Source organism: Protopterus annectens, chromosome 3.part1 (genome assembly GCF_019279795.1).
Source record: "Protopterus annectens isolate FY-2018-M chromosome 3.part1, PAN1.0, whole genome shotgun sequence".
NCBI lineage: Eukaryota > Metazoa > Chordata > Ceratodontiformes > Protopteridae > Protopterus > Protopterus annectens.
In genome coordinates, this window is record NC_056732.1 from 876,642,429 (window position 1) to 876,667,520 (window position 25,092).

Below are 25,092 nucleotides of genomic sequence, written 5' to 3' on the forward strand. Positions count from 1 at the left end.
TATATATATATATATATATATACACACACACACACACACACACACACACACACACACACATGGTCCTGGTCTTATGATCGAAAGTGCGTTTCATCACAATGTACATGATCAATCTCACTTTTGCAAAAGTGCGTTTTGTTGAAAATGCACTTTCGCTGAAAGGTACCTAAGGAAACAGTTGTTTGCATGTAGATTTAGTTGTACATCAACTGTACTGTTGATTGCACAACTAAGCAACCTGTTGCTTAGATTGCAGTAAAGTGGGGATAAGGGAATATTCCCTTTTCCCCACTGTAGTGCGATCTTGGAGTGAGAATATTAAAGTAGGTGTGGTGTGGTGGGTGCAGGGGGGCTTGCCATCCCCCCCACATAAATGTGAGCACTGTTTTATTTATTTATTTTTTTTGGTGAGTTTGATGTTGTACGTTTCGATGACGTGTACTTTTGTTGTATCAGCATAGATCCATATATATATATGTATATATATATATATATATATATATATATATATATTCATAGATTCACAGATTGTTATTAAGCTAGCAACCCAGGTGGCCTTTCTAAGGCTAGCAAAGTTTTCCATAAAGAATAATGATGTCCTGTATCCAAACAGAACTTTGAGGGCCCAGCATTTATAAGCTACCTCTGTCTATAACAGACATGGTTGCCAGGCCTGGTAAAAAGTTCCTATTCCCCATCCACTGGTCTGGTCTGCTCTTAAATTGGGTAATAGTAGAACTCAATTTCACATGGATGGGAAGCCTGTTCCATTGGATGAGCAGTCTCTGGGAAACATATCTGCCTCTCCAGCATGTTTTGTTTAAGTCACAGGCAAATCCAGGTCCTTAGACCTGGTATTTCTGGTACAGTTTGACTTATGAATATGCAGGAGATTAATAAGGGTGGGATTTACAGATGACAATGTCTCTACTAAGAAATGAACTCAGGACCATCTGTGTGTAGAGTACATACAGTAACAACTAAACTACAAATTCTTTTATATAAGTATGCAAGTAAATAAGCAATAACTCACTAAATAAATATTTTAGGCAATGCACTTAGAAACTGTGATGTGGTCCAGACGTGCTTATAGGTTCAGTGAGACCTAAGAGCTGTCAGAAAGTTGTGGAAACAGCAGATAATGAAAGTGAAAGACATTGCATGTCAAACTGAAGAGCTATACGTAGAAATGTATTCCTACTCCCTGTGTTTATTCTCATTGTTTAAAACACAGATATCTCTGAAACAGAAATTTCCTGATTAACGCTAAACAAATAAAATACAAAACTGACACCTTTCTGGACTGCAAAATGCCCCTTGGTGTATTTTTTAAATAGAGCATTTAGCTGAGAAAGGAGCAATGTATAACATTCTGCTGAGGAAGAATTACTTTAATTGATTATTTCCTTGTGAAGACCCTTGGGCTAGTCCAAGACCAACAGCTTGATTTTTACCTGTTGTAAGGCTAATACTGGAGAGAAGTAAAGGATTTTACTGAACTGAAAACAGCTGTTTGTAAAGAAATAAGTATACATTAACTCAAACATAACTGGAGATATAACACACACTTCACTGAGTGATGAAAGTGCTTAGATAAGTAGTCAGATTAATGTGTTGCCAAGTTCAGGAGATATAGAAATGTGTGATTGTATTTTTTCGTAAGGTAAGTATGGATTATATGTTAATGCTGGACATTTTGGGTATATCCAAAAGTTCTGCATTATAGGTGGGATTGTCTGTATCAGTGTTTATGGTTTTGAGTTAGGGTAAGGGATGGGTAAGGGGCAGATTAATGATATGCATGCTGATTTAGGCGTTACATGCATGAATGCATTTTGTAGTGCTAGTTTTATGGAAAGGGTTTTTATAATGTAAGGTATAGTTTCAGGATTAGGGCAGGGATATTATTTGGGTTTGCCCACATTATAAAGGTGGAGCACTTGAGTGTAGTTTGACTAAAGGTGGTCATTTTTAGGTTTAGGTTATTAACAGATTCCTGGAAACTGCTTTTCTTGACTCGTTTAGTACAGTGGTTTGATACAATATAGCCAAAATTTTAGTTGAGTTGACACTTTTAGTATTTGACCTTTGTTTTCCTTGAAGGATAAATTGAAGGCAAAGAGGATAAAGTGAAGGCAAGTAGATAAAGAGGACAGTCATATTATTATAGTTGCATGATTTTCAAGATGTATTACTCAAGAATCACCTCCATATAATGAGTCAAAAATTGTAACTGTGTCTCAAACTTTTAATTTCTTTTGAGATCCAAAAATCATGTGAGCATTTTTTTTGTTTGTTTACTGTACACCGCTTTTTCTTTGACCTAGTTTAATAATAAACTGGAATAATTTTATTGCTGATTCTCTAGATAGTGAAGTAGCAGCAAAGATACAAGTAATAGGATATCATCAACACAAAGAGTAACTGCAGTAGGTAGACCTGCACTGGTAAGGTCATTTATGAATAAGGTGAAACTTTTAAAGGTTGTAATGCTGGGCCTCACCTAACCCCTATGGTGAATATACCTGTAGGAGATATCTTACCACCTGACTGAATGTCAAATATCTGTTCTGTGAGCTAATTATCAAAACTGTTTAATTTCTGAATTGTCAACATATAATATGCTCAATATTTATAAATGATGATGGGGGGGGCTACATAATCAAAGTCCTTTCTAAGGACGGCAGCCCCCAGCTATTTCCCCTTTATTGTATGTGACATAAATGTTTCTTGCAGCAATATAGGTGACTGTGATTGTATTTTGTCTTTCTCTGAAATCCAGTGTTGTGAGTCATATAATATGCAGTGGTTGTTCAAATTATCAACAATTTGACTGTCTATCTATCTAGCTATCTATCTGTTTATCTATTCATATACTTTATTTATTGGGAATTGTTTTGCAAAAAGAAGTCTTTAAGTTGAAAGTCTTATGGACCAAAAAGCAAAGGACAAATTGGAAATGTACATGATTCCAGGCAAATCAGTGAAATATGAGCAGCAGAGGTTTTAATGCTTGCTTTGGTTATGGCCTTACTTACATTTCTATGAAAGATAAAGTAACAGTCACAGTCCAATTAAATATGCTAATGGTAATACAGTCATAGTGTCACTAGGTGTCTTCAAATTATAAAACAGTTATTATACAAGCAAGCAAGCACTAGCCAGAATGGGTTATTAATGACAAAATTTTCTACACTGGCCTCTGATAAGTCAGGTTTGTCACAGCTATATTTTCAGCAGGTCTGAGAGAACAAGCTCATATGAGCACAGATGTTCTTTATTAAACTTCTGAACTTCCTAATTCAGAGACAGGAGGACTCAGATTTCTCTTTAGCAGCCAAGGACACTTTCACTGCTAAGACCAGCAGGATAAGCCTCCTTCTTTTACAGTCAAGGCAAACTTAGGCTTAACTCAGTAGCTATGTGTCCCTTTAACTACTTCAACAGTGCTTTATTGATCCACATGGATGCTGTCTGTAAATTAGTTTCATGAGTTTTGTGGTTCAAGGTCTTCTCAAAGACTAGTATTTTGAACCTCCACTGCTATAACTAATTGTGGGTATCAGAGAAGACCGTGACCAACATTTTTGTGATTTAAGGGAGAGAATGAGACAGAACAATGTCCCTGCATTATTCTATTCCTTACAATGATTTGGAGAAGTATTGTGTTACAGCTGTACTGATAGAAGAATAAGGTATATGTTTGTGACTGTAAAGACAGAAATTGCCTTGATGACAAATGAAGGAGGACAGTGAATGAAATGTAGCAAATATGACAATATTTGTTCAGGCCTCACATATCCATACAGTTGTATGTAAATGTGTGTAGCTGTTTACTTCCATTTTACTCATTAAATGACTGAGAATGAAGAGAAAAGGTATTGAGCTTAATGATATGGCTATGTAAGGATTGGAAAATTCCAAGTGGGATGTAGTTCTTTACTGAAATGATAGTCTCTGATATGGAAAACAGAATCCTTTATGATGGCCTTAAATGCTTCATGTCAGACACTCAAACAGTCCAAATGGGAAATGATAAAAAAAAAAAAAAAAAAAAAAAACAGGAAAAACAAAATCACTGCTTTCCCAAAAGTGCTAGAGCAAACAGAAAGACAGTTAAAAGGAATATGATTCTGAAAAGGAGGACAGCAAATGTAAATGCAAAAAAAAAAAAAAGAGGTTACATACAAGGGCAGTTGTACTGCCAAGGAAATATAACCACTGGAGCAAATAGAAATGATGTTAGAATAAGGTAATCGGTGGGGGGGAGTATTGATGGATAGAGGGATTAAGTATAAGGATAGCAGATAGTTAGCTGGGCTTTGGGTGGCAATGGGTTAATTGTGTGTGCATTTAAAGGAAGTCAGGTAGATCTGGGGTTGTGTTTAGATTTAATATTGCTGTAATGGGGGAAGTTGTGTCACATTTTGGTGTGAGTTTGCAATGGCAAGGATCGTGCACATGACAACCTGTAGATACAGGGGTGCAGGTAGGCCTTGGACTACTTTTAGTCAGGGATTAGTATTTTGTTGCATGAGGGGTTTGTAATAAATTAGTGGTGGTTGTTGTTTGTGGTTGCTGGTTAATGTGAGGTTTTGAGTGTATTTAAAGGCTTAATTCATAGAGTTTAAATGTTAGTCATTGTGCCCCCACTGTAAGATAATTGTTTACTGTGGTGAAATTATTGTGAATTTAGAATGGCTTGAACAGGTACCTTATTAAGGCTTTCAGGAATTTTGCTCATGTTCCCTGGTCAGTTGGCAGTCATCTGGGGACGTCCTGCCAATTTTGCTCATTGGGAGGAGGAGGTTAGGTAGACTGCGTTCCAGGACATGGGATAACTGGGTATTGAGATTTGTCCATTACATGGCATTTTTATTAGACAAGGATATGTCTCTGGCATTGCATCTCTTGGGTTATTTTCTTACACTCTGGGAGGCTGAGCATTTGAGGCTGGGGAATGTCTGGTAATAGTATGATCAGAGGTTCCAGAAGCAAAATGCAGTAGATCACTCTCTTCACTGAGAGGTTCATCATCCAGACATCTAGTTGGCTACCATGATGGATAGTTTTAGGGAGATTACTACAGAGGTAGCGATAGGGGGAGAAGGTGGAGGAGTATGTTGGGCTTTCAACGCAGGAATTTGTTCTTGGGTGGGGTATAAGTTTTTGCATGTTTGTTCAAAGTGTGGCGAGAATCATTCAGTGGTTTACTGTGGGCAGTGGGAGGTTAATTCAATGAATTCAAGGGTTTCAGAACATTAGAAGTAGAGGCAATTTTTGAGGAGTATGGGCCAGGGTGTCCTTTGGTGGGGGGCTAAAGGAAGGACAGGCATTATATTCCCCCATTAAGGTGGAGGTGTTGTGGACTATGCTTCAGAGATTTCCTGATGTTTCTCTTAAAGAAGAAATATTTGAAGGTTTTCCTCGGGGGCTTTCTATTAAATCGAGAGTGGGGCAGTTTGTAGGAATTTGCAATTGGTAAGGGGTAAGGAGGATATTTTGCTGTGTTTGGTAGAGAAGGAGTGACTGGTGAGTAGGTTGTTGGGGCTTTCTGATAGCCCTTCCTTTCAGAGTTTCAAGGTTTCTTCATTTGCTTTGGTTTTGAAGAAAGTGTCTGGTGAATTTAGGTTGATATATCATTTGTTGTACCCAGCAAGGTGTTCAGTGAATGATTTCATTTCAGTTGAGGATGCTAAAGTCAGTTATGCATCTTTGGATGATGCTGTGAAGATTATCTGGGAGTTTAAGGATCCGTGGCTAGTGAAAGTGGATATTGAATCCACCTTTCACTTGTTGTCAGTAAGAGAGGAGTAATGGCTGTTATTGGGTATGGTAGTAGGGAGCAAATTTTGTTTTCATAAGGCTATGCAATGGGATTCTCCATAACCTGTGTTACCTTTAAGAAATTCAGCACGGTTCTTCATTGGGTGTGGCAGCAGTGGGTTGGTATGCAGATGGCTGTACATTACTTAGATGATTTTTTTTTTTGTTAGTGGGTGAGGAATTTTAGGGTAGTGTGCGATGGTTTCAAGAATTCCTGGGGATGTGTGATGAGCTGGGAATTCTGCTGGCTCAGCATAAGTTGGAAGGCCCAGCCAAAGCTTTTGTTTTTTGGGATTATTAGAGGACTTATGACATCAGTTGTTTTCCTTACCCACAGATAAGATAGATAGATTGAAGGCGAAGATTGGGACAGTGGTGTGTAAGGGTAAGGTACACATATGGATGGTCATGGAGCTTTTGAATTTTAGATGTCGGGTTGTTCATCCTGGGTATGCTTTTTTGCAGGTCAGTGGCCTTTTTTATTGAAAGGAGGGAAGAGTAAACATCATTGGGTTAGGATTATCAAGTTGGTTTGAGCTGATTTGGTTATTTGGTTATCCTTTTTGGAGCAGATTAATGGGGATTCCTTTTGGCAGATAGATCGGGTATGTCAAGAGGGAGTTCAGGTATTCATGGATGCAGAAGGAGGTATTGGGATGGGGCATTCTTTGGAGGTGAATGGTTTGTGACTCAATGGCCATTGGATTGCAAGGAGGAGTTGAGGAGGGATGTTGAGTTTTTAGAACTAGTGCCAATTTGGGTAGTGATGGTAGCTTCGAAGGAAACATTGTGGGGAAAAGGGTAATTTTTCATTCAGGTAACATGGCAGTGCTGCAGGTTTACAGACAATGACCACTAGATCTGAAATGTTACTGTGACTTTTATGTAAGTTGGTCTTGCAGTGTTTGATAATTAATTTTTAATTCACAGGGGTGCGCGTGGCTGTGGTGTGGAATGTGGTTGCTAACAGTTTGTCTCGATTTCAGTTTTCCAGATTTTGACAAATGGATCTGGGGAGGAGGAGGTGCCTGTGGCTTTGCCAGATGAGGTGTGGCTTTTTGAGGTGATGTAACGAGGATGTTTGTGTAGCAATCATGGGCGGTTTCCACCAGGAAGGCATATGGTAGGGCACTTTATGAATGTGATAAATTTATTCTGCATTTACCTAAAGAAAAAGGGGTTTGGTTGGAGGAGTTTCTGCTTCACTACTTGGCTCAACTTTGGGGGTAAGGGAAGGCAAAGCAAACAGTTAAGGTGAAATAGGAGGCTATTAGTGTATTTGTGCAGGTGGCCAGGCTGCATGGCAGCTATTAGTATATTATCCCAGGTGGCGGGGTTGCATGACTTCACTAAGTCATGGATGGTGTGGTGTATGTTGAAAGGATGGGGAAGAGTGGATGGTGGAAATTTGGATATGCGCTGGCTGCTGACTAGGTAGATTTTGGAAGTTTTAGTGAAGGGTTTGGCGTGAGCAGAGAGGGATTCAGTTGTTTATGTTATGTGGGTTACTTTGAGTATGTGAGAGGGCTTCAATAAAACCAGCCCTTAAAAAAAGAAGGAATATAAATATCAGACACAGATAGTTTAGGGCGCTATGTGTTTTTTGTGTGTTATTTATGCATTTTTTATGTATCTTTCAAATATGTTTTAGAAGTTCTCATATGAATCATAATGTTGGTATTTCAATTGCACATATTTGTATGTTGTGGTTCTATTGATATGTTATTTAATATAGTTTTTAAGAAGTATATAGATGCACATGTATATGTCTTATACATCTATTATATATGTTCGTCTGACAATTGATTGAGCATTTTCACAGCATTTTTACAGTATTTTTATAGAAATCAGATGACTTGATTTATAGTTTTTAAGTATGTATGATTTTTAGTGATTTTATGATGTGACACACATTTTTATCTGTTAATTAACAGTTAATTGTTTTTGCTGATTATATATATATGAGCACTATGGGAAGCAGCATTTTGATCTGAAGAAACTCATTTAGTGAGTGAAAGCGCTCATCAGCTGCAGCATTGTTTGGTTATCGTGGATTAAAGCTTTTTGTCTAAAAAGAAACTCTGGTTCATTGATCTGCTGTGCTCTCACATATCATCGTTGTTTGGTATACTTTGAGTATGTGGTTGAATTTTGGGACATTTTGAGTGTCAGAGTTGTTGGGGGTCATTATTCTTGAGGGATGTGATGATATGCTCAAGGGTGGTTCACATCCGGTTCTGAAGATCTAAGACAGATCAATTAGGGAAGGGTACATCGATAGTGTTAAGAAAAGATAGGAATGCAGGGCTTTGTCCATTAGGTTGGGCTGAAGAACTTATGCGGACTCAGGTGGGGGGCCCTCTCAATTTGGTTTTCCATTTGAGAGGGGTACGTATGGTGATGAGCAGTCGGTTTGTACAGGTGATAAGGAAGGCTTTGCATTGTATGGGTTTTCCAGCTGAGAGGTTTGCAGGTCATTCTTTTTGTACTGGAGGGGCTTCAGATTTGGCATGGGAAGGCAGATCCATTGAGGTTATTAAAAGAGTAGGGAGGTGGTCTTCTAATGTCTTTTAATCTTATATTAGATAATGGAATCAGTTGCATACATTTTTTTTTTTTTTTGTCTTTCAGGAAATCAGATTTTCATCTTGGGTCATTCATATATCAACTGGGTGGAGAAAAGGGCAGCAGTGCAGGAGAATGGAATGAATTTGGGATTGTCATTATTACGGTGGTCAGTTATTTGGCATGGGATTAGGGGTCTTAGGTGGTCTTAACTTATGAAGGAAGTTGGAGTGTTAAAGTTCTGGTTTGGTTCTCCTAGAATATTGGTGATACTCTTAGGTGGTAATGACTTGGGAATAATTCCTAAGAAGTAGTTGGTGGATTGGATACAGAAGGATTTGAGCATGTTGCAAACGCTCTGTCCAGACATGTATATAGTATGGGTGGACATAGTGCTGCATTTGAGTTGGAGGAATACTGCTAATTTTCAGGCTTTGGAGTGGACCCGAAGATCTGTTAATCACAGGTTGGCACTCCAGTTACGAGCTTTGGGTATGTCCACAATAGATCATCAGGGTTTTGCTGAAATGGATTTGGTTTGGTTTAGAGTTGATGGTGTGCATTTGAGTGATATTGGACTAGAGTTCTTTACTGTACATTTCAGATTATTTTTAAAGGATTTGGTGAAAGTGCTTGGGTAAAGGAGGGAGAACAGCCTCTGATGAGGATGTTTGGTGGAGAAGATGGACAGGATTGTCCTCTTCATTTCCCCCTCTTGGTGATGGTGTTGGTGATATTGAGTTTGGGATCAAGTCAGCTGCAGGACGCTGCTTGATAAGAATGAGTGAGCGCAGTATGGACGCTGCTTATTCGGGCAGGTTGAGTGGATATGCTGTCCTGATGGGTGATAAGAAGAATGTCACTTTAACATTATTGTGTTAGAGTTTGAATAAAGTTTATCAGTTTTGTTGAAATTTAATAAAGGTTGTCAAATGTCCATTGTTATCAGTGTGTATTGTTAAAGGGGCCAAGACAAATGAAGTTTGGGACAAACTAATTTGGCCAGGACCATTATAGTAGGATTAGGAAAAGGGGATGGGGGGTATTGAAGGATAGAGGGGTTATATATAAGGATAGCAGATAGTGGGGCTTTGGGTGGCAATGGGTTACTTGTGTGTGGATTTAGAGGAAGTGAGGTATATTTGGGGTGGGGTTTAGATTTAATATTGCTGTACTGAGGGAAGTTGTGTTACATTTTGGTGTGAGTTTGCAAACCTCCCTCCCTTTCTCCTTTTCTTTGTATTTATTTGTCTTATCCAAAGTGTATGTGGTGGAGAAGAGGGGCAGGATTGTCCACTTCTGTTCCCCCTTTTGATGTTGGTGTTGGTGATATTGAGTTTGGGATCAAGTGAGTTGCAGGACACTGCTTGATAATAATAGGTGAGTGCAGTATGGACACTGCTTATTCTAACAGGGTGAGTGGGTATGCTGAACTGATGGATGCTAAGAAGAATGTCACTTTATTGTTATTGTGTTACAATTTGAATAAAGCTTGTCAGTTTTGCTGGAATTTAATAAAGGTTGTCAAATGCCCGTTGGTGTCAGTGTGTATTATAATAGGGACCGGGACAAAGGCTGTTATCAGGATATGATTCTGAAAAGGAGATCAGCCATATACAGTTTTACCAAAATGAAATATAACCATAAAGAAATGAAAAGTAATTAGTACATGGATAGCAAGCTGTTTGAACTTTCTATACTACAGTAGTTAGAGAAACATGGAAAACTAAAGGCCATTATACTTGGTCGATGGCAAAACAGAGAAAACAAGCCTATCTGATGCCCTTTAAAACACAACATAGTGAGTACTCAGCGGGAGGGGAAAAGAAGTTAGAAATAGGAAAAGAGTATCTCACGCTCTGAAATTAATAAATAAAGCAACAGGACAAAAAAGAAAACAGAAAAAATGTTCTGCACATCATACCAGTATATAGAACTTGGCAATATAATCTCCAGAGTCTCAGTAGATGCTAACATTTTTTTGCACATGTGTATGTATGTTTGTATATATACACATGAATATATGCATATATGTGTGACTTTGAATGTGTTTGGGTGTATGCATAAATGTATATATGTGCATATGTGTGTCTGCGTATACACTGCTTTACATACGAGTGTTTGTATATAAGCTTGGATTTGTATTCATGTGTGTGTGTGTGTGTGTGTGTGTGTGTGTGTGTGTGTGTGTGTGTGTGTGTGTGTGTGTGTGTGTGTGTGTGTGTGTGTGTGTGTGTGTGTGTGTGTGTGTAAGAGACTTTGTGAGTATGCATGTATATATGTATTTATGTGTGCTTGTGTGAGTAGATATAGACGTGTATGTGAGAATGTTTTTATGTGTGTACTTATGTATATGTGTGCATGTATATGCTTGCATGTGTTACTGTATGCTTGTGTGTGAATAAATATATATATATATATATATATATATATATATATATATATATATATATATTTATACACACATGTATAATACATGTCTCCAAAGAGGGTTCACACCAAGCAGGCTTCACTTGGTGTTTAGACTCTTCTCCGAACTGTCTTTTGACATCAGCTACATTTAGTTTGTTTCAGTTGGTGATGCCCTGCTTAGTCAATAGATACCTATGATCATTTTCTCCAAGTCAGAGGAAATTATACAATGGGATAATTTAGATGAGCATTAAATTATGTTCTCTCAATGCATCAAATATATAACATTTACAAATTATTAAAAATGATGTATCCATATATGCATCCAGATGTATATTCAAATCATATAACAAGTTGATGAGGTTTGTTAGGTCCACCATCATGAGATATCAGGCCCATATGCTCCAAATATGCCAGAATTTGGGAACTATGAGATATAACTATATGCCTCACATTGTGTGAGTAATGTGTAAGGCTATGTGCAGCTATATATTTTTGGCACTGACATGAGTAGAGTTGTGAGGAGAATATATTTCTATATGTAAAATCGTTCATTCTTCTTCAGCAGTGCACACCATTAGATGTAACCAATGAGCTAAAGAAAATGTGTAAAGCAAAGGAAAACAATTACCCGCTATTCATATAAATTGTTTTTTTTTTTGTTTTTTTTTTCTCATTACTTTCTCTGAAACAGCTGAGGCACCACATTAGCTTTAATATGTTCCTAATGAATCCGTGCAAAAGCCAATGAACCAATGTAGAGGTCATCTATTTCTAATGTATGAGGATGCTTAAACCTCACTTTCATTATCTGCTTATATGATACATTAAAGATAATGTCTATATTTTATTAACATTATAAAACTGTACATATGTAGATACATATGAGAATATTAAATTCAGGCTAATTAGGCTGAATTAATACCACTGTGTCTGTAAGCTCTACATCTTTTGTACCCAACAGTTCAGGATATCCTGTTCTCTAAGACTTCATGCAGAAATGTCAGACAGGAAATGTCATAGCCCGACAGTTAAAAAGTGTATCATTGCATGTTAAGCTTGCCTACAGAATCCTCCTTGACAAATCAGAAATTATTAAAATAGAGTAGATCTCTAGGGTTTCTGTTGCATATAAAGGAATGCATACAATGGAACATTCTTATCAGCCAGCAAAAACACAGAGAAGCAGCCTTAATAGTTTTGTAGGTTACTGATTCATGAATAAAAAACAATAAGTTTCATGGATTTTAGTCATGTTCTGTTGTAAATTACTGAATGCTTTTATTTCTAACTGCAACATGCATATATGCAGTGAATTTAATATGTGTATTATTTGTACAAGCAGTGCACTTTTTTCCATCTACAAACTCGATACACAGATACAACATCAGCAGCAGACTTATAATAAGTGACACGGGTACTCAACAATCTGTCCGTCACAGATGAAGTAATAAATTTTATTCCCTAGACTCATATATAGAAGCCAAATAACCTATTACAGCAATGCTTTAAGCCTTCTGATGACTTCATTGCTAACATCTTCTCATAAATCTGGATCCACCTGGGAACTAAAAATGTGCATGTTTAAAGAGTTGGTATCAGAATGTACTCATCCTTTTTCTCAGTCTGCAATAGTGAGAATGTTAATTTTTAATAAAGCATCAATTCTGATAAATGTATATGAGTGTGAAGGCCATGTTTCTGAGCAAATAGATGACAAAATAACATTAGAACAATTATATGTTCAAATACAGTGTTCTTTTTAAATGTGTTACTAGAAACAGATCCTTTCAAAAGTGAAATCTCTGAATACAAGGTCTAAAATGTAATAATTTAATACTGACAATAACAAAAGAAGACATATGAAAATGACACTTACCTAATAAAGTTAAGAAACATGCCAATATAGCAATCAGTGCACCAGTGCTAAGGCCTGCAGGTAAAATGTATGCCTCCAGATTGCAGGACTGGGCAATGCCATCTGCATCACATTCACATATTCGGATTGTAAGTGTGTTTGTACTGCTGAGTGATGGAGAACCATTGTCAATGATTAATATTGGCAGGTAGAAAATAGGCTGATCTTGTCTGCGAAAGCCATTTCTTCTAGTGAGCACTGTAGCTGTGTTATCTAAATAAACATCCAATAAGGTTGTTAATGTTAGAAAAAGAACAGGAGAACCACTAAACTTATCAAAATTTGCACAGAGTACCATAAAATAAAAAAAATTGTAAGAGTAAATGAATAATTTACAACATTAACTCAGTGTACTTAGAGTATTTCAACTGCAGACTATATAAGTATATATTATTATATTAAGTTCTCATCTGTAACCTTCCTCTCTTACTGCATCATGTATGCATACCTGAGCTTAGAATAAAAACTTTGCGCAATGTCTTCATTATGATTAATGGAGGCTTTCAACAACACCAGCATAAACAAGAGGATTGAAATTGTTTGAGATGTCTGCATTCTGTAATGCCAAGACAACAGCAGCATAATGTTCTTCTTTTATGTAAAGGATAAAATGAAACAGTACAAAAATATCCCAGATTTTTTTGTAATGAAAAAGACTAGCAAAAGAAATGTTCATACCTTTGTTCAGTAAGTAAATTAGTGCACATTATAATTAAAAGCTGTATATATAAAAGTGTTCACATTCCAGCATTGTGAGCAAAATAATAATTTTATAAATATACGTGTTTGTGTGTGTGTGTTTGTGAGTGTGTGTGTGTGTGTGTGTGTGTGTGTGTGTGTGTGTGTGTGTGTGTGTGTGTGTGTGTATACATCTATATATGTATATATATATATATATATATATATATATATATATATATATATATATATATATATATCTCCATCTTAGGCTTTGTGTGTGTGTCTGGCTGGCTGGCATATTAATATCAAACTATTTAGATTCAAGAACACTGAGAATGATCTTGGTATATGAAATTGCATAGTAGTACCTTGTATTCACAATCTAGATGACTTACGTAAATCTCTTCTATCTGTGTAACTTGCGAGAGTGCAAAATTACAGATCAAACATGCAGAGAAAAAAATAAGTACTACATCCTTTTAATCTCCTTTTTAATAATTCTTGCAGTATTTAAAAAGGTCATATTTATCATATAACTGCTGAAAGCTTACCATGTTTAACAGCTAATTTTTTCAGACCTCCAAGCTTTGATAACATTGAACAATATCTGGGATGTTGCACTGCATTTCACATTAGTTTAGCTTAATACTTTGGGAAAAGCTTCAGCTAAATGAAACTGGATTGTCTTGACTTCATTTAGGAGTAGGGGGTGATTTAATGAGCTGCTTCTGTTGTCCTGGGAGTTAATCCATGTAAAATTTACTTTAGGCGATGATCGTGTCTTAATATCTAGAAGGAATAATGCTCTTTGTTTGCAGTTATCAACAAATGCTTAAACAGTACAACCCCATACAGTGCAGAATTGACTAAAAAATTAAAAACGGAAAAAATAACAATGGATATTAATTTATACTGTACCTTTGTTATCTCTAAGTGTGAAATTCGAATTGTTTGCAGCTTCGGGTAGAAGGGTGAAGTAAAAACGATATCCATTAGGAGGCTCATCTTTGTCAATTGCACTTATTGTCTGAATTGCCTTAATTAGAAAGACAAAACATATTTTTAAGTAGAGAAATGCTAAAGGTAAAATATTCCACAACCTGACATCTATAGCTAGAAATCAGTTTTGAAAAATCTGTCGAAACAAAATACAAGGATAGTATACTTAGCAGAAACTAACATAAAAAAGTATAAAAGGAGAATGGTTTTCTTTTAAACTCATCTTAAAATTAAACTGAAGTTTGTAATTTTTGTACGTAGGGAGTTGAAAGTTGATTGCTAATAGAAATTCATAATGAATTATAATTTCAAGCTAATACAGCTATTCATTCTAAAAAAAAAGCACATTTAAACAGTATCATTAAAATTAAAACACAAGGATTGAAAACTCACACGCTTGAATACTACACCTTAATTTATGTGGGCCTGGCTGCTTTGCAGAGTATAGTTAAAATGAGTATTATTATGCCTGATGAAGGGTAACTCTTCACATATTTAAGTGTACATTTTTTGAAATAAGTATTTGCTCAACATTATACAGCCTAAATTCAGATGAACTGAGGAGTACTGAATGCATGGTTAGTACTGTGGCAGGCTGAATTAAGCAATGTTATGCATAACATAATGTTCCACTGATTGCACAAAGATTTGGTCTATTGCACTTGTCAGAAGGGACTATATAGTTTAACAATGAGCAAGTGAGAGAAAGCTGAGTGACAAGCTGTTCATCAAAATAAATCAGTAAAATCTGGAGCATTATACAATTAAGATTCAAAAGTACGTCAGGCAGCAGAGTCGCACAGTGGATAGTGTTGCTACCTCACAGCAAGGAGTTCTCTGGTTTGATTTTTTTGCTAGGGTGCTTTCTGTGAGGAGTCTGTATGTCCAGCATGTCTTGCATGAATTTCTTCCTTCCTTCATTCCAATTCATGCAGTAGGTGAATTGGACACTTTAAGTTGGCCACAAGTGTTAGTATGTGGTGTGGAAGAGCAGCCACTTCAGGGTTAGCCACCTTTTGGCATGAACCTTAATGCTAGGTGATTGTCGCTTTTGAAGTGACATCCCAGCCCCATGTGCAAAAATGGGTAAAAGGGGTTTTGGATGGATGGATTATTGGATGGATTCAAGAAAATGTCAGTGAAAATAAAAAGTCACAGCATAAAACATGGTCTCTGCTGCTGCTACCAAGCTTTGGAATCATTTTCCTATCCACTAAGGCATACTGAATGAGCATCAAGACTGAAAAAAATCTCCTGTTGTAGTGGTAAAGTCAGTGTGGTATAACTAAATTATATTTCAGGCCTTTAATACTTGCCAGTAGCTCTTGCATTTTAGTTAAGTTATTGATTAAAGTTTGAGTTAGATATGCTCTGCTTGACAAATTACCATACACTTCACTCATTTTAGTCCTTGTTAACTGATTCTTATTTTCCAGTATTTGATTTTCTTTCTCTGTCTTATTTACTACACAATTCCACATCTTTTCTTCTGGGAATTTTTGTTATTGAACTGTTTGTGGTGCCAGGACATCTTGTTTCCTGCTCTGTTATTCCATTGTAATACATAATCTATAAGGTATCTTTCCAATGGCCTCAGTTGTGTTCTATCAGATACATAAGTCAATCCATAGACTTTATATTAAAATAAGACACAAGGCCTCTGCCTTGTGCCATAACTCCAAGTATATTGACTTCAAGCTGTGTAACAAATAAATCTAGCCTGAATACCTGTATGACCCACATTAATACGAGACAGTCAGACAGACAGAGAGCCTATGCCATGAAAAAAGATAAACACGCCTTATTATCTCCTTGCAGCATAAATATTACCTGAGAATTTGTAGAAAACTCTGAACAAAATTTAATAGCCATCAGTTGCAAATTCTGACAATGCTAATGCTGCCTCCAAAACCAATATAATGAAGACAATATTAGGAAGCTGGTGGCTTCACCAGTCCTACCACTGCATTCTGTGTTGGTGATATGCTGCTCTTGGCATGCATATAATTTCACAAAAGCACTGCAAGTTCACTATAACAGAAACTGCCTCAGGTAATGTAATGCCGGAGTTTTCAAGTTCTGATTACATGCCATTAAGAAGATGTAAAGTGATGGAATGTTATTGTCAAGAATCTTCTAGTTAATAAAAGTGAACCTGATAAACAATACATATCTATAGAGTACTTCACCTGCAAGTGCAGAAACTAGTGAACACAAATAATCTGCCAAGAGCTGCCTTAAGTTGTAGCTCTCTGTTATGTACTGACAAAAAAGTTTATTTTTGTGCAAACACGTCTATGATTTTTATATGGATGCAAAAATGTACCCTAAATTTTGTCCCAAAGGTGCGCTTTGATATATATGTGAGTAATCCTCCTTTTAGGCCTGTATAACAGCTACAGGGTCAAAACTGAATCTGTAGCCTTGGCTTTACAGATGATTTAACATCCTTTATTATAAAACTTATACTTTTTATGTAGAAGGCACCTTTAATTTTTTGATGAAAGCAAAACATTGTCCCTTTAATGAAACGCCATCAACACTTCATATACAGTATTCTACAAGATGAAGCTACTGAGAATGTGATTAACTTCAATAATTGCTTGGGGTATGTACCAAATGTACAAAGAGTTATCATTAGCACAGGGATGATTAATATTTGTATTTCATGACCATCATTTTAAACAAGTAGTAGGTGTTGTTATGGGAGTCATTGTGACTCCCATCATAACTCTTAACTTCTTACAGCAAGAAATCTGGACAAAGTCACAAATAATGGGGGGACAAAGGTCCAAAAATAGAGATACTTCTTAAATATTGCTCTTACAAACATAGAAAGTTGAGAGAATAATAGGTTTTACATTAACATGGATTTTCTGAAGCATTTGAAGTCTGAAACTCAACTGTCTGTCTTATTTTCTGACTTCAGTCCTCAATGATTTACCAGTGATTTTCCAGAAAACCACAATTTTATGAAAAGTAATGCAAGCTAAAAATCTGTACATTCTGCAGAAATCTGGACAGTTGAGAGGTGTGGCTCCCATTTTTGGTAACGTATGTATGTCAGATTGAGAAAAATAATTATAACAGTCCTTTTTTATAGCAACTTATTTATTTATTTATTTATTTATTTATTTATTTATTTATTTCAGTTTGATGACTGGGGAAGTCCACTGGGCATAAAAAGAGCCTGTTTCAGTGGATGCCCGGGGAAAAAAAACTCCAGTAACAATGACAAGAAGTCACACAGCTTTATGAGGCATTCTACAGTAAAACATTTCTACATTCTAGAATAATAATAAAATCTAGCAACTGTACAGTCTAAGAGTCATCAACAGTGAATTACAACTGAATTTTTACATTCCACAATTACAGTAGTAAAAATCTAGCAACAGAAAAATCTAAGAGTCATTAACAATGAATTACAATTGAGGATGTGAATATGTTGGAAATAAACTATAACAAAATTTGGAGGTTAAGGAGGAGTAGGAGGGCAAATTATGTGAGTGCAGAGATGATGTACAGAGTTAGAAGATGGGTTTTGATACATGAGGGTCCTATGTGGGGAAGGAGCAAGGGCATTCCCACTTTGAAGATAGGTAGGAATGGAGGAGGGATTTAAAGTTAGATTGGTTATGAGTATTTCTAAGGGGGGGGGTGTGCCATAGTTTAGCTAAGGAGCAGGAGAGCAGAGACTGTCAAGGTGTCTGTAAAGGTTTGTAGACTTTGAGCAGGTTCTGATTTTCTGACCTAAGCGAGCAATTAGGAATATAGGGAGTTAAGGAGGTGGGTTAAATATGAGCTTATTGGCAGTGGTGAGTTTAAGGAGGTTTAAATAGTTGGGAAACTCGAGCCATTGCAGTGAGTGGATGGAGATGCAGTAATGGGATGAGTTCCTAGAGTTGGTGGCAAATTTGCAGATTTTATTGTAGCAGGCTTCTAGTTTTGTTTGAAGGATGAGCTGATGATTCAAGAACTGAGGAGCGCCATACATTACGGAGGGGAGAAGGTATGTGGAGGCGAGGGTCTTTCTGATGGAGAGGTTGAGACAAGGTTATGCCTATGTCTGAGTCCTAATTTTTGGTGTTTTTTTATGTCAGTTTGGATGTGAATATCGAATTTTAGATGCTCATCAATAATGATGCCAAGCAGTTTAGTGTGAGGGACAATTTTAATGGGAGTGTTATTCTGGCTTATGATCTTGAAGGAGTTTTTATCAATGGCGGCGTGTTTAGATGGGGGAAAAAACATTAATTTGGTTTTATTGGTGTTAAGGGCAAGGTTGTGGTTTTGCATTCAGGTTTCAGTATTTGGGAAAACTGATTGGGTTATCTGCAGAAGGGGTGTCAGCTGAGTTGAATCATCTGCATACTGGATTAGTGTAGAATTGGAGATGGAGTGGCGAAAGTTGTTGATGAATATATTGAAAAGTAAGGGGCCAAGGACAGAACCTTGGGGTACCCCAGTAGGGGTGTGTAAAAAGGCAGAGGTGAAACTTGAAGTTATATTTACATTTTATACAGGTTTATTTTTATTTTGTGCAGTGATAGTACTTATTTAATGGTTGATTTTATAAAATTCAATAACAGTAGTGCTGATTACTTGAAGTTCATAGGTAAATACTTGGGAAGCTGCCATTTTAGGACATATTAAACCAAGCCAATTTATTTTCAAACTTAAGGACCAAACCCTATACGTTTTGTACATGAAGTAAAAACCTTAACCATGATGCCAACAGTCAAACCCAAAACTGATAATGATATTAATATAATAATATTTTTGAATGTTGCAATTTATAAATCCAAGGATATTTTTGCATTTGTTTCCATACTATACGTGAAGAAAAGTTATAGTAACTTTTTTTGCACATCTGTAGTATGCATCCTGAGCATGTAAAGTTAAACATTTTTAAAAGTCAGGCTGTAAGAATAAGCAATGTAACTAACTAGCACTGATTATGGCTTCTGTCTTAGTTTATAGGAGTTGTAGCATGTGTTTTAAAGCTTTAGTTATCCTAGGCATGCTGTTGATAATAATATAACTAACATCAAAGAAGGTAGGAATACCAGTTAGAGTTCTGTACTAACTTCACATAATGAAAGTTTATTTATTTATTTATTTATTTAGTTTATTTATTTTTTTTATTTTACATATGTTGACCGGGATAGTCCGACTGGATCAATGTCTATTTTCAGAGGAGGCCTCGGGAGATAAGCTCCAACGAATACAATTACATTAAATGACTGATAAGACATAATTACACATATGGTAGTTCTAACAAATACAAAGGTAAACATGAAAAGACTGGATTACAGGATAAAAGTTACCCCAGATTGTAGTCAGGAGAAGTTTAACAGTAGCTAGTTAAATGGATAAATCATCATATTGAGCATTTAGCCAGGCTTATTGCAGTGGCATAGCAAATTTAATGCCAGATGTTGTTTGATTTTAGCTTTAAATTGGCCTAGGGAGGAGAGCAAAATAATATCGGCTGGAGGTACGTTCCAGGCTCTACCTGCTGAGTTTGCAAGGAGGGCATTCCCAGCTGCATTGTTAATTTTAACCATCTGAATTTGTAGTTTATTTGAGGATTGGAGTAGTCTTGGATTGTTATTGGGGAGGATAATATGTTTGAGGGCTGGTGTATTATCTAGGTTATAAAGGATTTTATTAGCTACGAGCAGCAGATTATATTGGATTAGATTGGGAAGTTCCAGCCACCCAAGCTGTTTAAGGTTGATGCAGTGGTGGATGCTAAATGGCAGGCCTGTGGCGAACCTGGCAATGTGATTATAACAGGTTCAGAGTCTAGTAAGTACAGATTTCTTTAGATTGTAGAGAAGGGGAAGGCTTATAAAAGTGTTGAAAGAAGGTGGGAGTGAGCAATGGCAATCTTAGCTGGTGAGGAAAGGAAGGCCTTAATTCTATAGAGTGACCCAAGTTTTTATTGATGTTCTTGATTGTATGACTCACATGTAAGTCAAATTTTAAGTTATTGTCAGTAATGATGCCCAGTAATTTTGTATGGAGGTTGGGGGAGATAACTGTCCCATCTTTTGCATTTATGGTAAAGAAGAAGGGAGCAGACTTTTGGGTTGGTGAGAATAAGAGCATGTTGTGTTTTTTTTGGGATTAAGTAGTAGCAGGCACTTGGACAGCCAGTTTTATATGGTATAGAAGGTAGACTGGGTTATAACCCTCAAGTCTGTGGAAGATGTAGCTGAACAGATCAGCATGGAGTCATCAGCATATTGGATACAGCTGATGTTTGGTATGATGGTCGGCAGGTCTTTGATAAATATGGAAAACAGTACGGGTCCTAATATGGAACCTTGAGATACTCCAAGGATGTTTGGTAGTAGTTTAGAGAGCTTGTTCTGCCAGAGGACAGCCTGTTGTCTCCCATTAAGGTAAGATGTGAACCAACAAAGAGCTTTAGAATCTAGACAGAAAGTTTGCAGGGTACGAATCAGAAGCTGGTGATCGATCATATCAAATGCCTTAGAAAGATCCAAGAAGAGGGCAGAGGATGTGAGATTATTGTTACGGTTATTGTTTATGGTATTAGTAAAAGTCATTAGGGCAGAGGTTGTGCTATGGTGTGGATGAAAACCATGCTGGGTATCAGCTAAGAGGTGATTTTGAATTAGGTGGTTCATGAATTGTTTGTGTATATATTTTTCCATGATTTTTGCTAGAGGAGAGAGTATAGCTATGGGTCTATAACTAGAATATTCAGTTGAGGAACCTCCTTTATGTAGTGGGATTACGTAGGATGTTTTCCATATGGTGGGAATGTTAGTTTCTGATATGGTGCGGTTGATTAGAATTGAAATTGTATAGGCAATGGCATCTGCTACTATTTGCAGGTACTCAGCAGGGAGTTGGTCAGCTGAGAGCATGGTAGGTTTTAAATTTTTGATCAATTTATGGATAAGTGATGTGGACACTGGTTTGAAGCTAAATATGAGATGATTTTTAGTGGTGGTAATGTCAGGGCCAGGGGAGCTGGGAGGTAACTGGGTGGCTAGGGCTTGAATAGTTTCAGTAAGGAAATGGTTAGTTTAACTGTTAGAACTAAAAACAGTGGACAAAAGATGGGCATAGACGTCTCTATAGATTTATTTTATTTATTTAAGTTTGATGACCGGGGAAGTCCACTGGGCCAAGAAGAGGCCGTTTTAAGTGGAGGCCCGGGGAGAAAAGCTCCACAATAATTGCAAGTTAGATTTCACATGTTACAAAAGGACATAGTTCCTATAGCTAAATAAACATTCACAATTAAGCTCCATGATATTTGCAATTGGCTTGTAACAATGTTACAAAAATGAAAAGACATAATTCAATACAGAAATCCTAACATTTACATAAAGTGAATATTTTTGTTATAAACTCAATTGCAGGTTTAACATTTCAAAATGTATAACTAGGTTAGGAAAATATTATGCATGGAGAGGGTAATAATATATTTGAGACTGGAGAGTATAGCACAAGAGATATTAGAGAGAAAATTAATTTTTAGTATCGGAGGGATTGTTTTGGGTGGGATGAAGTAATAGTAGAGGTAGTTGGATGAGTTAGTGCAAGATGGAATGAGGGGGGAGGGGTTTAAGTTGGACCATGGCAAGGGCATTCCCATTTGGAAGAAAGATGAGAGAGTAACTGAGATTTTAATTTGTATGATTTGGTAGGTTACGTAGGTGTGTGGGGAGAGAGTTCCACTGTTTAGCTAAGGAGTGGGACAGCAGTAGATGGCCAGGAGGTCATGCAGATTTGTGGACCTGAAGGACATTTTGGTTTTTGGATCTGAGTGAGCAGTTGGGAATGTAAGGTTTTAAGGATGTAGCAAGAGCTGGGCAGCTGGCAGGTTTAAAGATGAGCTTGTGGGCAATGGTGAGTTGTAGGTAACTGAGGTAGTTGGGTAGTTCAAGCCAGTTGAGGGTGAAGAGGGAGTGGCAGTGATGGGATGAGTTTTTTGAATTGGTTGCAAAATTTGGAGATCTTGTGGTAGCAGGATTCAAGTTTGGACCGAAGGTCAAGATGGAGATTGGTGAAAAGAGGGGCACCATATATAAGGAAGGGGAGAAGGAAGGTGGATGCAAGAGTTTGACAGGTAGAGGGGTTTAGGTAGTGGTTGTGCCTGTAGACTATACCTAACTTTTGATTGGCTTAGATGACGGACTAAAAAGAATGTATAATGGAACAAGAGCTTTAGAGCTTTGGAATTGTGAAACACAATGCTGTTTGCTAAATATATTTCACTCTTCCACACGTTTTGTGTCCCTGGAATAATCTGCATCTTTTACAGCTCTTTTAATTATTAAAGAAATTTTAAAAAGTTATTTAAGAAATAATGTCATTGTGTAATAGCAATAACCCACTCCTAGTTGTGGGTAATGCTTGATTTACCCACAGTCAGTCATAGGTTATTGCTTAATTACACCTTTTTTTTTACCTGCTACTATTCTGATCAAAACTGTTTTGTACTTTAGTTCCAGTTCTAATACTTTATAGAATGTTTAGATATATCTAACAATTAAACAGTAGTCTATATTCTCTATAATTAATATTCAGTTACCAATGTTTAACTGAAACTAGGCTTTACCATCAATGATGTGTGTCTGTTCTAAACCCTGCAGTAACTGCAAAGTGAATACTTCTGTCATTAATACAAAAAGTCTTGGGGAGAATTGGCACCCCTGTCTAGTCCCCTTAGACATATTATCTGGCCTTGATACTACATCATTTATTGCCACATCAAATATAGGGGATCAAACAGCATCTTGATCCACTGAATGAATTCATATCCTAATTGTCTTTGTTTGTAGTTCTACAAATAAAAGCACCCAGTTTAATGTATCAAATGCATTTTTTGATATCAAACAAAACTGTCCCTGCTTTCTTGTACCCTCCTTAATAACTTTCAGGAAAATGACCCAGGTTTCACCAACTGTCTGTACTCTGCCAACCTTATAAGAATGCTTTGTACTCTGGAGACTCCTCTAAACTTTTTGCCAGAACTTTATATATAAACTTAGGAGAGACATTAATTTGTAATTAGTGAAATCAGTTCTATTCCCCTACTTTTCTGTAGCACAGTGATTTTAGCATGCTTCATCGGATGTTTTCACACATACTTACACACACACACACACACACACACACACACACACACACACACACACACACACACATACACATACACACACACACACACACACACACACACACACACACACACACACACACACACACACACACACAGACACACACATATTCATATCCTGCTGTGCATTGTGTATCCACTTGCAGAATTCTTGCATGCATAGATGCATAATGTAAACATTCTTGAAGATATTGAAACAACACAACAATGGAGATCATAGTACAGTCATCATTTCTTTCATTTAATTCCATATGAATTATATTACCTTGACAATTTCTTAATCCATTGAATATTGTCATCGTGAATATTGCATTATACATATTTAATATGCATATGTATATATATATATATATATATATATATATATATATATATATATATATATATATGTCTTTATGCTTTTAGTGCTAATTTTCTTGTAGTAAATCATAAGGCCATGCACTTCTGCTGAAACTAAATATGATTAACTTGTCACTTCTATGAGTCTTTTATGTCTGCGGTTCAGCACTTCCATATAGTTTAATGGTGATAGCAGGGATGCAGGTTAAATAACTACAACTCCTAAAGTCCATTAAATGAGATAATTGTTTATTAAGTTTATCTAAAGCAGGTAGTAATATAAGTGCTAAAAGATTTTTCATACTTATTTTAACTAATTGAAAAGTCTGTAAACATGACAACTGAAATGCATTTGGCTACATAAAGATATGGCATTTTTGTTCATACCTGCCCAGGCTGTACGTTTTCACAAACAACAGTATCATAATCTGTTGCAAACTCTGGGGCATTGTCATTGACGTCAAGTATAGTGATAGCAACAAAGCTTCTCCCCACTTGTGTAGGATTTTCTGAAAAATAAACATAAAATGAGTAAAATAGTAATGGACATCCCTATGATGTTTAAACACTTGCTTCTTACAAAGGCCAATTTCTAGACATAGCAAAGAAAAATATTATACGTTAGCTAAGCTAATGATCTAATTGAGTGCAGCTTGATTAGAAAACATGCCAGCAATATTGAAATCTGATAACATTTTCTTTTCCGGATGTCTGTGATAATATACACATGTTGGAAATTATTAAAGTCAGCATTCAAACCATTTTAACAGCTGCTTATAATATATGACTTTCTTAAAAATAACTGTCTGTTTCCTTATTGGATATTTGAGTTTGAGTGCATAGATTGATATAAAATTGCAGCTTTGCAGTCACAAACATCATAAATAAATCCATTTAAGTATACCTGGAAAGAGTAAAATAGTTGCTGCTTAAGAAATAAGTTAAAAATAAAAACTTCAGTGCTTCTTTTAAATAGTAATAGAGAATGCTACAAAATAAAAAAAAAACGGCTCGAGTGTGCATTACTCTAAAACTATTAGCCTAAAAGTCACCTTATTAAAACTGGACAGAACAAATAATATCATTATGAATGTTTTCCCATATTATGGGATTGATAGTGGTCATGGGCGGCCACGGTGGTGCAGTGGTTAGCATTGCCGCCTCACAGCAAGAGGTTCTTCGGTTC

At 36.5% G+C, this 25,092-nt stretch overlaps 1 protein-coding gene across 1 annotated transcript in view; it reads right to left on the reverse strand.

Moving 5' to 3' along the window:
• LOC122798305 (cadherin-7) overlaps positions 1–25,092 on the reverse strand; it is a 705,913-nt gene that overhangs the window by 21,776 nt on the left and 659,045 nt on the right. The window contains exons 9-11 of the mRNA XM_044067132.1: positions 24,294–24,415; positions 14,321–14,438; positions 12,683–12,934 (exon numbers count right to left, since the gene is read on the reverse strand). Coding sequence (XP_043923067.1) covers positions 12,683–12,934; positions 14,321–14,438; positions 24,294–24,415 — 492 coding nt within the window. The remainder of the gene's footprint in view (positions 1–12,682; positions 12,935–14,320; positions 14,439–24,293; positions 24,416–25,092) is intronic.